Source organism: Emiliania huxleyi (genome assembly GCF_000372725.1).
Source record: "Emiliania huxleyi CCMP1516 unplaced genomic scaffold EMIHUscaffold_59, whole genome shotgun sequence".
Classification (NCBI taxonomy): Eukaryota; Haptophyta; order Isochrysidales; family Noelaerhabdaceae; genus Emiliania; species Emiliania huxleyi.
The window spans coordinates 403,691-414,158 of record NW_005197576.1 but is presented as its reverse complement, the minus strand read 5'-3'; the positions used below and the strand labels follow the sequence as shown (position 1 = coordinate 414,158).

At 67.8% G+C, this 10,468-nt stretch overlaps 5 protein-coding genes across 5 annotated transcripts in view; 2 read left to right on the top strand and 3 right to left on the bottom strand.

Moving 5' to 3' along the window:
• The window catches only part of EMIHUDRAFT_437431 (hypothetical protein), a 2,390-nt gene extending 388 nt beyond the window's left edge, over positions 1-2,002 (bottom strand). The window contains exon 1 of the mRNA XM_005764525.1: positions 1-2,002. Coding sequence (XP_005764582.1) covers positions 1-1,988 — 1,988 coding nt within the window. The 5' untranslated portion in view covers positions 1,989-2,002.
• Positions 2,003-2,983: 981 nt separating this feature from the next.
• Positions 2,984-3,818, bottom strand: EMIHUDRAFT_357499 (hypothetical protein). The gene is made up of 2 exons (XM_005764524.1): positions 3,397-3,818; positions 2,984-3,329 (listed from the first exon to the last, which is right to left on the bottom strand). Exon 2 carries the CDS (start codon positions 3,232-3,234, stop codon positions 3,001-3,003), a length of 234 nt encoding a protein of 77 aa, XP_005764581.1. The 5' UTR covers positions 3,235-3,329; positions 3,397-3,818; the 3' UTR covers positions 2,984-3,000.
• Positions 3,819-4,493: 675 nt separating this feature from the next.
• Positions 4,494-5,170, bottom strand: EMIHUDRAFT_213945 (hypothetical protein; the record flags this gene model as incomplete). The annotated part of the gene is made up of 2 exons (XM_005764523.1): positions 4,494-4,526; positions 4,607-5,170. 2 exons carry the CDS (start codon positions 5,168-5,170, stop codon positions 4,494-4,496), a joined length of 597 nt encoding a protein of 198 aa, XP_005764580.1.
• A 2,997-nt stretch (positions 5,171-8,167) lies between these two features.
• Positions 8,168-8,827, top strand: rluA (ribosomal large subunit pseudouridine synthase A; the record flags this gene model as incomplete). The annotated part of the gene is made up of 1 exon (XM_005764522.1): positions 8,168-8,827. A coding segment is annotated over one exon (660 nt), but the record flags the coding sequence as incomplete, so codon positions are not given.
• A 673-nt stretch (positions 8,828-9,500) lies between these two features.
• On the top strand, positions 9,501-10,261 carry EMIHUDRAFT_54868 (Prenyl transferase; the record flags this gene model as incomplete). Its single annotated transcript, XM_005764521.1, has 2 exons — positions 9,501-9,815; positions 9,986-10,261. Coding segments are annotated over 2 exons (591 nt in total), but the record flags the coding sequence as incomplete, so codon positions are not given.
• Between the last annotated feature and the right edge of the window lie 207 nt (positions 10,262-10,468).

Here is a 10,468-nt window from a genome sequence, read left to right as displayed (position 1 = left end):
AAAGCCGCGGCGGCGACGAGGCCGGCGGCGAGGCCGGCAGCGCCGCCGGGCAGCTTGGTCTTGGCTGGGGGGAGGCGGGGCGCTGCCTCGCGGACCAGGGCCGCCTGCGCGAGCGGCGGCGCGGAGAGCTCCTGCTTGGCGCAGTCCGCCTTGCAGCGCGCGCACGGCGTGGTGTGCGTGGTGAGGAAGCGGCCGCACGAGGAAGGCAGGACGCCGCGCTCGATGCCGAGGGCGGCGATGCGGCGGAGCTCGCTCTCCTTGTCGCCGCGGCCGCCGCGGCCTCCGGGCAGGCTCGAGTTTGCCCACAGCGTCGGCTCCGCCACGAGCCGCGCGACGCAGCCGAGCGCCTCGGGCACCTCGCTCGACGCCGCGTCGAAGCCCGGGTGGTTGAGGGGCGCGGTAAGGTGCCCTCCCGACCAGCCGACGGCAGCCGTCTCGTAGGAGCAGCGGTACGGCTCCTCGCGCCCCTTGACGAGGCGCATCACCGAAGGGACGTAGCAGACCGACCCCTCCTCCTCCGTCCGCTCGTCGCAGGCGCCGGCCGGGCCTCCGTACTCGACGCACTCCGACGGGCAGAGCAGGCCGCCGACTCGGGCCCACTCGCGGAAGGGGGGCGCCGGAGGCGGGGAGGGGGGCGAGGGGGGCGAGGGGGGCGCCGGCGGCGGGGCCGCCGAGCCGGCCTCGCCCCCCCCTCCCTGCACTCCCTCGCCCCAGAAGAGGGCCTCGTCCTCGTTCACAACGACGGTGCCCTCGGCGTCGTCGCCGACGCCCGGCGGAGGGGCGTCGACGCAAACCGGGTTGATGACGGCGCCGCCGCGGTAAGGCTCGGCCGGCACGCACAGCTTGAGGCAAAAGCCGTCGTTGTACTCGGCGCCCTGTTTCTCCATGCAGCCGTACCCTCCGTACTCGCACGAGCCGCTGCACGTCTGGCTGCCGGTCGCGCCGCCGGCCGAGGCAGCCTTGGCGAGCGAGCCGAGGAAGGCGGCGAGGTAGAAGGCGTCGCGCGTGACCGGGTGGCTGGAGAGGCTTCCGACCGCGCCGGCGGAGAAGCCCGCCGCCGAGCGCGACACGGCGAGCAGCGCCTCGGCGCGCGAGGCGGCGGCCGCGTCTCGAGGGGTGAGGACGAGGGAGACGCGGGGCGGGGAGGTGGAGTTGTCAGCCTCGAGCGCGACGTCCCAGGGAGGGACCCCGAAGGCCTTTGCGAGGGCGGGGATCACCGCCGCGTTCGCCTTCGGGAAGAGCCACACCGGGTCGAGGGGCAGGGACTGGCGCAGCACCTTGACCGGCGGAGGGAGGCCGTCTGGCTTGGAGAGCGGCGGAGGCGAGGGCGGCGAGGGCGGCGGGGGAGGGGGGGAGTGCGGCGAGGGCGTCGAGGGCGGCTCGGCGTCGAGCGGCGGAGGCGGCGGCGCAGGGCACGAGACGGAGGCGCGTATGGTTGCGATCGGCTGCGAGAGCCGCTCCTCCGCCTGGTGGGCCGCCTCGTCCGCCAACTCCCAAGCGGCATCCTCGGCGCACGCTGCCGGCGCCTCGGAGCGGAGGACGGCGTCCGTTCCAGGCTCGGTGAAGGAGGGGCCAATCTGCCACGAGCCGTCCGTGCCGGCAAAGAGGTACGCGGCCTGCCCGTCGCTCACTCGAGCGTGCACCACCCACCGAGCGAAGAGGTAGATCGGGTTGGTCGGCGCGAAGAAGCCGCCCTCACGGTTGACCCACACGGGCGAGCCCCAGCGGGTCTGGAGGACGGAGCGCTCAAACTCCATCTGCTGGCGCTTCGGCACGAAGAGCTCGGCCCAGCACTCGCGAGGGAGGAAGAAGGCCGCGGGAGGGATCCATTGCCACCACGGCGCCTCGCAGACGGAGAGCGCGACCGTGGCCTGGAGCGTCGAGCAGCAGGAGGTGGAGGAGGCACCGGCGGTGGCCGCAGCGAGGGAGGACGTGGAGGAGGCACCGGCGGTGGCCGCGGCGACGGGAAGGAGAAGGCGCCACACCATTTGGTACGGACGCGTCTTGGGTGTCTGCGACTCAAAAAAATAAAACCGCGATTCCGTTAGCGTCCAACGGATTTGGCCCATGCGCGTGCTCTTCCTCCTGCTCGCCGCGCGCTCGGGAGCCGGAGTGGCGGGGTCGGAGCTGCTGCAACGGCGCGAGTGGCCGCGAGGGGTGGTGCTGGGGCTCTCCAGAGAACGAGGCCACGGCGCGGCGCTCGTGGCGGCGCACGGGGCAGCTTTGAGCAGTGCAGCGCCTCAACAGCAGCTTCAAGCAGTGCAGCGCAACGCCAGCTACCTCTCCAGAGCTGCGCGGCGGCTGGCGGGCCTGTGGGAAAGTGCCGGGCCGCGTGCTCGGAACGCGCACTCGGCTCGCTTGCCGGTGGCCGAGTCAGGCTGGATGGCGAGAAGCGCCAAGGCCTTCCCTGCATTCTGGGCGCTGCCCAGCAGTGCGCAGTACTCTCGCTGCGCCGACGGGCGGCCTCGATGCGGATTGCCGCGAGTGGCGTGGAGCCGGGAGAAGCTGGCGGAGATGAAGGGCGGCAGCGGAGGAAGCGACACCAACAACGAGGGAAACGACCATACCGGTCGTCGCATAACGCTCGGGAGACGAGCAAGAGAGCGAATCAAGGAGGGTTGAGACCCTGGGAAGGCGAGGGGTGAGCCCTCAGGCGGGGGGGTCTACTCAGACGCCGACGCAAGTGAGTGTAGAGTGGTGGTGTGGGGCGTGCAGTATGGTGTTCATTAGCTCCGAGTAGAGGGGGCGTCCTGCAGTTAAGGGGAAACCCGGTACGCGGGGCTAACCCTCGGAGACCCGTGTTTACTTTAAGGCCCTTGCCCTGCGAACGCGCACCCCCGGGGCTAGGGCTCTCTAGCCCGTAACCCGATCCCGATCATCCGGCCCGCTGGGTGCGCTTCTGAGCTCCCCGGCCCTGGATGTGAGGTTAATGACTGCACTCCAAGTGCTCCAAGTGCGCAAAATAACGCCGTGCGTTTGTTTCACTAGCAGGTTGGCTCGCTAGTCGCTCGCCGGCCCGCGCAGCACGCGCGGGCCTTTTTTGTGGTCGGATGTTGGTCGTCTCGAATTTGATCGTGGGCAGGGCGTGAGAAAGCTGGACGGCTCGGTCGATGCGAGCCACCAGCTCGTGAGCGACGGGCGCGACGGGTTCCTCGGCGTAGGCTTGGGCGTGGTGAGCAGCGCCGGCGAGAGAGGGACGGCATGCGGCTCCCAAACGAGCCGCACGGGCTTCATCTGGGCCGCCGAGGCCACCTCCTTGGTCGCGGTGGCGGGCGTGAAGGCGAGGTGGGCTGAGGCAAGCGCTGAACGTGCCGTGCCGCCTTGCGCCCCTGAGGAGGGACGAGTGTGTGGGGTGCCACGGGCGGGGGGGAGCGGTGAGAGGAGAGCGGTGGGCACCCCCACGAGGGGCTGCGCTGACGCCGCCTGCCACCCCACGCACGCCACTGACGCTGTGGGGGCGGCACGATCGAACGCGCTGGTCGGGCGGGCCGTCTGAGTCGCCCAAGCGGTGCTCTGCCGGCCGGTGGACGCGAGGGTGGCCCAAGAGGGCTCAAAGTACGGAGCCGATACCCGGCCGTCCCGGACGCCTGGCACGCGGGCCAATGGTCCAGCGGTCCTGTGCATGGCTGGAGCGAAGGAGGGAGAGCTCAGGAGGGCGACGGGGCAGGGAAGGGGGCGATGCGATGCGGCGAGGTCTAATCGGCGGCGTGGAGAGAGGAGGTGCCAAAAGGCGACTATAAAGAGGCCTCTACGGGTGATATAGTGCGCCATGCCGGCGGGAGAGGTCTCTCACCGCCCCCCGGGCCGTCTCGAAGGGCCGTGCAGCCCACGCCACGAGGCGCTGCTGGCGGGAGCCTGGAAGGACTTGGCCTCGTTGCACCGCGCCGCGTTGATTCGCGACCACCGTCGGCCGCGGACGGCGTCGGCGTGGCGGCCGCGGGCGCTCGCGAGACGCGCCGCTCTGCGCTGGTTCGGTTCGTTCGACTCGTTGTGCCGCCGCACGCCCGGCGGCCGCGGGTCCCAGAAGTGGTTGCGCGGGCCTCTTCCTTTCGGCCGCGGGACGGCGTCGGGCACGTCGTCGGTCGCAACAGCGGCGCGGCGAGCCGTGGCACGTCGTTGCTGGCGCTGGTGGTTTGAGGTCGGCATCGTCCAGAGCTCGGTCGACGAGTCGAGAGCTTCAGCTGGTTCGGTGCCATGTTTGTGCGGTTAGTGGCAAATATATCTCTTTGATAACATCGAAGGCTAGCTTTAAAAAATAAAAAATGGCGGCCTTCTTACTCCGCGGCCCTGGGTGTGAGGCTACCGACTGCACACCAAGTGCTCCAAGCACCAAGTTTGGCCCGTCCTGCGTCCACCGTCCTGCGTCCACCCATACTGCATACAACAAAACAACAACAAATCTCTCTCTCCCATACTGTCCCGGTCGTTGGTCTGACTGGAAGTGTTACCAATCGGCCACTCCTCATTCAGCCCCTACATCTACACATACATGCTTATGTGTACCAGTTCTCGGCCACTCCTCGCTCCTCACCCCCGGGGCACACCGGCTTAGACGCTCGACGGGCACAAAGCCTCACCGCATGAAGGTCTTCACTTCCCGGTCCACCCAGGACGGGCTGCGCCTCGTGCCGTACTTGGCGATGTGGTCCCGATACGGGGGCGGTATCTTGCCGTCGTAGCCATGTATGGCGTGCAAGATGCGGACGTCTGCCCACGAGGCATTGGAGAGGCACATCGCGCGATGAGTATTGTACGCCACTGGCAGCACGCTCCACGTCCAGTTCCTGGAGGTTGCGTGAAAGAGGAGCTCTTGATCGCTCCCGTCGTCCCCATCGCTCTCACTCAATGGCGGGCGTGGCGCCGCGATGGCGACTTGCAGGCTCCTCAGGATTCTCAGGTCAGGTGCGAGAATCATGACGCCGCTGTTGAAGGTTGTCATGCCGCCGCTCGAGCCGTTGACTGGGAACCACACCGCCGCAGGAGCCGGATGGAAGGCGAGGTGGTCGACATTCGCACGCAGCATGACGTCATTGTCGACGAAGATCACGCGACTGTAGTGCGTCAGCTCGAGCGCGCGGAGCTTGTTGAATGCCTGCTTGTGCATCGCGCTGGCCCACGCCGGAGGGTCCACTGGCTGCGTGGGCCAAAGACTGGCACCCATTTCCGTCATCTGCGATTCGGCTGCCGCGTTTCTCACGCCCCCCACCATCAAGGTGATAGGGAGAGTTGTGTGGACGTCGCGAGCCGATTGTAAGAAGAAGGCTGCCCGCTTCGTCTCCCGTAGGTAGGCATCATGGGGATGGGTCAGGTACTTCTTGCGAACGAGATGCGGCCGGAAGATGAGAGAGAGGACGATCGTGGCGCTGGCCGTGGATCGCTGCTTGCGCAGCAGAAGCTGACTCCGCCCCGTTCCGCACAGTGGCGATGGCTTGCTGTGCCAAAGCGGCGAGAGGCATGACCAGGCGCTGAGGCTATCGCAGGCCCTAGACTTGGACCATGCAGCTTCCGCCCTTCGCGCGCGTCTGCTCTGCTCACTATCGCCCTCTGAGTGGACTCGCTGATGCCGACCCTTCCCCTCCATAGCGCAGGCTACCTCGTTGCGGGATCGGCAATAGCGTTCTGTCCTCATTATGGCAGGCCCGCAGCACTGGCGAGCGCCTCCGGGCCTCTGTGAGCAGCCGCGCCCTCCGCACGTGCCGCAAGTCGCGTTGCAGCAGATCTGGCGGGTCGGGTTTGCGACACCAGCCAGGCACTTGTCCTCGGGTAGTGGCATGATGTAGGTGGACCGCCGTCGCCCAGACAACCAGTGTCGCTCAGGCGATCGAGGCGTTCGCGCGCGCGCGCCGCTCACAGACTATAGTCAGCACGTGTCGCCACTGTGTTGGGGGTGTGCACGTTTTGGCTTTTGCGACACGACAACCTCAACTTTTGCGCGGGCACGTCCACGTGCGCCAATGACGGTGCGTACGTGACCTGTGATCTGTTAGGGTCCGTCCGCAGGCGCATTTTGTATACCGAGGCGGTGCCCGGTGCCGAGCGAAGGCAGAGCCCACAGGTCGGACCTTAAGTGTTAAGACAGACAGCATTGTAGATCACTGGGCGAGGGTGATGGCGTCCCCGTCGGGAGGGGCTGTCTGCAGTCTGGCGCGGAGGAGAGCAACCAGCGGCGTCCCGCCACATCCGGATGACCTCTCCGCGCGTTGCCCTAGGTTGTGCCAGTCAGCCCCGTTGGGACATGGGAGGTAGCGGCTGCCGCTCGTCCTAGCCAATCAGCCTTAAAAGCGACCTCGGCGTCCTAGAGTAATCCGGCCGGCCGTTCGGTCTCTTCCTGTGTGTGAGCACGTCTCCCGCGGAGTTTTCGGTTTTTGTCTTTTCTTCTCCGCCCCGCCGCAATCAACCATCATCCATCATCATGGAGCATGATCATGTGAGATCTCCAAGGAAAGAGGATACTGAAAACTCTGAGACACACGAGGCCACGACTCACGTTTTGTGCAGTGCAGCGCGTATTGGCGATCGCCGCCTGAGCCCATGAGACTGCGCCGCCCCAACGGCAACGCCGGCTCGTGCGCCTCCAGCCGCCGGTCCGGCTCGGCGACCTCTCCCCGCGAACCGTGCGCGCCGCATCGCCGCGGGCAGCACTCCTACTCCGCCTTCCACGGCAGGTTCTCGCCCCACTCGTCGTCGTCGTCGTCCTCCTCCACCTCCTCGTCGTCGTCGCTGTCGGCGTTGTCGAGCTCGTCCTCCTCCTCCTCCATGATCGCCTTCTCGTGCGAGTTGAGCGCCTCCTCCATCGCCTTGATCAGAGCGCCGCCCTCCTTCGAGTCCGCGACGAGCTTCGCCGCCTCCGCCTGCGTGAAGAACTCCTGCGGCGCGGAGAGGGTTAGGGTTAGGGTTAGGGAAGAACTCCTGCGGCGCGGAGAGAGGCGTCGCGCAGTGAGCGCGCAGTGCCTCGCGACTCACTCTCGTGTCCGCTAGCCGCGCCGCGCCGCGCCTTGAAGACGTAAAAGTGCTCCACCGACATGACGTCGTCGTCCTCCTCGAGCTCGTCGTCGTCGTCGTCGTCCTCCTCCTCCTCCTCCTCCTCGCCGCCCTCCTCCTTTGTGATGATGCCCGCCTCCTCGGCCGCCGCCTCGTCCTCCTCGTCCTCGTCCTCGTCGTCCGACTCGAGGTCGCTAAAGTCGTTGGACATGTCAATCTCGCGCTCCACCTACGGCGACGCGCGGCGTCATTGTTGGGCTTGTGTGAGCGCGAGCGGCTCTGCGAGAGCGCTCGACGCCTTGCGGTGTGTCGCGTCGGCATTGGGAGTGAGGGGCGAGAGGAGGTGGTGGTGAGGGTGTCGCAGGCGGCGGAAGGAGCCAGTTGGCACACCTCGTCGCGCCAGAAGAGCGCCAGCTTCATCATCGGCAACCGAGCATCCTCCGGCAGCAGCGCGAGGATGTCGCCGCCGTGGGCGCTGAAGTCCTCGTGCGTGCTGATGGTCAGCTGGTCCTCGTCCTCGTGCTGCGACGTCTCGCATACCGACATGAGCACCTTGCACACCTCGAGGAGCACCTCGCCAAACTCTTTGACGTCCACCGACGGCGCCTTGGCCTTCTTCGGCGCAGCCTTGGGCTTGGCGGCGGGTTTGGCGGCGGCCTTGGACTTGGCGGCGGCCGGCTTGGCGGCCGGTGCTTCCTTCTCAACCACCTTCTGCGCCTTTGCAGCCGGGGCGGCCGCCTTGGACGCCGCACGCTTGGGAGGCATTAGTGATGAGTGGGAGCGTGGACAGGGAAACTGCTTCGCTCTCGAGGTCTCGTGGAGCAGAGCGCCGGGGCCGGCGTGCCCCAATTGGGCGGGGCCTCTACAAGCCAGCAAAAAAGAAATCGTACGCCCCCGGCGGCACGGGGGCAGGCGCGGGCCTACTACTGGTTGCGCTCTCCTAGTTCTCCTGCTCCTGACAAAAGGGACAGCGACAGGCTCGCAGCGAGAAGGCCGACTCGTTTCTTTTCCCGTAAAATTCTTTTCCTTCCACTCTCGGAGAGAGCTCTCTGGCTGCTCACTGCCTCTCTGTGCTCGCTCCAGCTCTCTCCTCTGCTCACTCTATCCCGTGCATATGCTCGCCGTTTTGGTGCCGCACCTCGCCGTCGCTCCCGTCGCTGGCGCGTCGCTGCCGACCGCCACCTGGCGCGCGCTGCACGTGGACGGCGCGCTGCTCGTCGTCGACAAGGGCGCCGGCCTGCTCACCGTGCCAGGAATCGGCGAGGCCAAGGCCGACTGCCTCCTCTCCCGTCTGGCCGACGCTGGCCACCCGGAGGTTGGCCACGCGGCGCACCGGCTGGACAGGGACACGTCGGGCGTCCTCGCGCTGGGCCGGACGCCGGCGGCGCACAGGTCTCTGTGCGTCCAGTTCCAGGAGCGGCGGGCGTCCAAGCGCTACGAGGCGCTGGTGCTGGGCTGGCCCGCCGAGGACGCGGGCGAGGTCGACCTGCCGATCGGCAAGGTCCGGCGGCCGGGCGGCGCGGCGCGCATGCGCGTCGCGGCCGGCGCGGCCGGCGCGGAGCAGGCGCGGCCGAGCGTCTCCACGTGGCGCGTGCTCGAGCGCACGTCGCTGCCCGACAGCGGCGTGGGGGTGGCGCGCGTCGAGCTCGTGCCCGTCACCGGCCGCGCGCACCAGCTGCGGCTGCACATGGAGGCGATCGGCCACCCCGTGCTGGGCGACGAGCTGCACGGGAGCGACGAGGCGGCGGCTGCCGCGCCGCGCCTCTGCCTGCACGCGAGCGCGCTGACGCTGGACCACCCCGATGGCAGAAGCGGGAGGGTGACGTTCAGGTCGGCGGCGCCTTTTTGAGCTCCAAAGAATGAAGTAAGAAAACAGACAACCCAAGGGAGGGATGGGAGGACGCGGGTGGACGGCACGCCGCCACGCACACAGGGATTTTAAGGAGCAGAGGGGTGTGGTGCGCTAGCCGTCGCCCACCCTTGGGCGTCCGCCTCTCTTCCTATCTCTCTTCGCTGTAGGTATGTTGTTGGCAAAGGAAGACACAGAGCTCACACAAAATCACAGTGGGTGGTAAGCGAACGAGTCACTTAACAGGGGTCGATTAGTGCGGGCCACCCTGTCCAGAGGCGGAGGTGCCTTTCTGGGATCTTGCGATCGAGTCTATGCAACCCTCGGCCACGCTCTCTTCGCGGTCTCTCTCCGATTCTCGCTTCAACCTTCGTGCCACCTTGCGGTCGCCCCCTTCTCTTCGTGCGCTCCGGCGCTCTTTTTCTTCCTTCGGCCGAAGCGCACCTTCGCCGACGCGTTCGCGCCGACAGGGAGAACACAGATGAGGCATGCGCTCCGGCTGTGCAACGCCGCTGCGCTGCGCCTGCCCGCGGCGGCGCACTTGCTCCCCGCTGCGAGCGGCGCGACGCGCTCGCACTCCGCCGCCGCCTACGTCCAGAACAACGACCGCAACTTCCCCGACATCACTGTCGAGTTCCGAGCCGCCGCGCCCGGCTCGCTGCCCGACCCATTTGCGCTAGTGCAGCCGCAGCTGCGGCCACTCGACTCGTCTATACGCGAGCTGGTCGGGACGGACCACCCGGTCCTGGCTGCGGCGGCGCACCACTTCTTCGAGCGGGCCGGGAAGCGGTTCCGTCCGACGCTCGTGCTGCTCTCGTCTGCCGCTGCGGCGGGCGGCGATCCGGCGGACGCTCGGCAGCAGCGCCTAGCGGAGATCACAGAGATGATCCACGCGGCCTCGCTTCTCCACGACGACGTGATTGACGTCGCCGACACGCGGCGCGGCGCCAAGACGGCGCACCGCATCTACGGCAACAAGGTCGCGGTGCTCGCGGGCGACTTTCTGCTGGCGCGACCCGACTCGCCTCGCCCCAGCCCCGCCCCGGGCCACTGGCCGACCCCCTCGCCCTCTCTCTCGGGGGCGCTGGCTGCGCCACCCCCGCCATTGCCCCCCCCCCTGCCACCAACGCCGGCCGGCTCCCTCTGCTGGGTTAGGCCCGCGCCTCGCTGCTGCTGGCGCGGCTGAAGGACGTGCAGGTGGTGGAGCTGCTCGCGACGGTGATCGAGGAGATGGTGCAGGGCGAGATGATGCAGGTCCGCGCGCTGCCGCAGCAGCTGCTCGAGTTCGAACACTACGTCGACAAGACGTACCGCAAGACGGCGGCGCTCATGTCCCTCTCGTGCGAGGCGGCCGTGCTGCTGGGAGGGAAGCCGCCGGACCACGCCGAGGCGCTGCGGGCGTACGGGCGGCACCTCGGCATCGCCTACCAGGCGGGAGGGGGGGCAGACGGTGGGAGAGGGACGGTGGGGGAGAGGTTCTCTCCCCGTCTGGCCCTAGCCCCAGTTATTTGGCTCCGCCACGTAGGGCCCCCCCTCCGCGGACGGCAAGAAATTGCTTCGCCGTGATTTAACCTTGCGTTTTTGGACTTGAGATACCGTTCCTCTCGGAGGGTTCCGGGCACTTGGGCCGTTTTCTAA

Bases quoted from the DNA above. Each gene is read 5' to 3' on its own strand.
- EMIHUDRAFT_357499 (XM_005764524.1), bottom strand. From the start codon at position 3,234: ATGAAGCCCGTGCGGCTCGTTTGGGAGCCGCATGCCGTCCCTCTCTCG.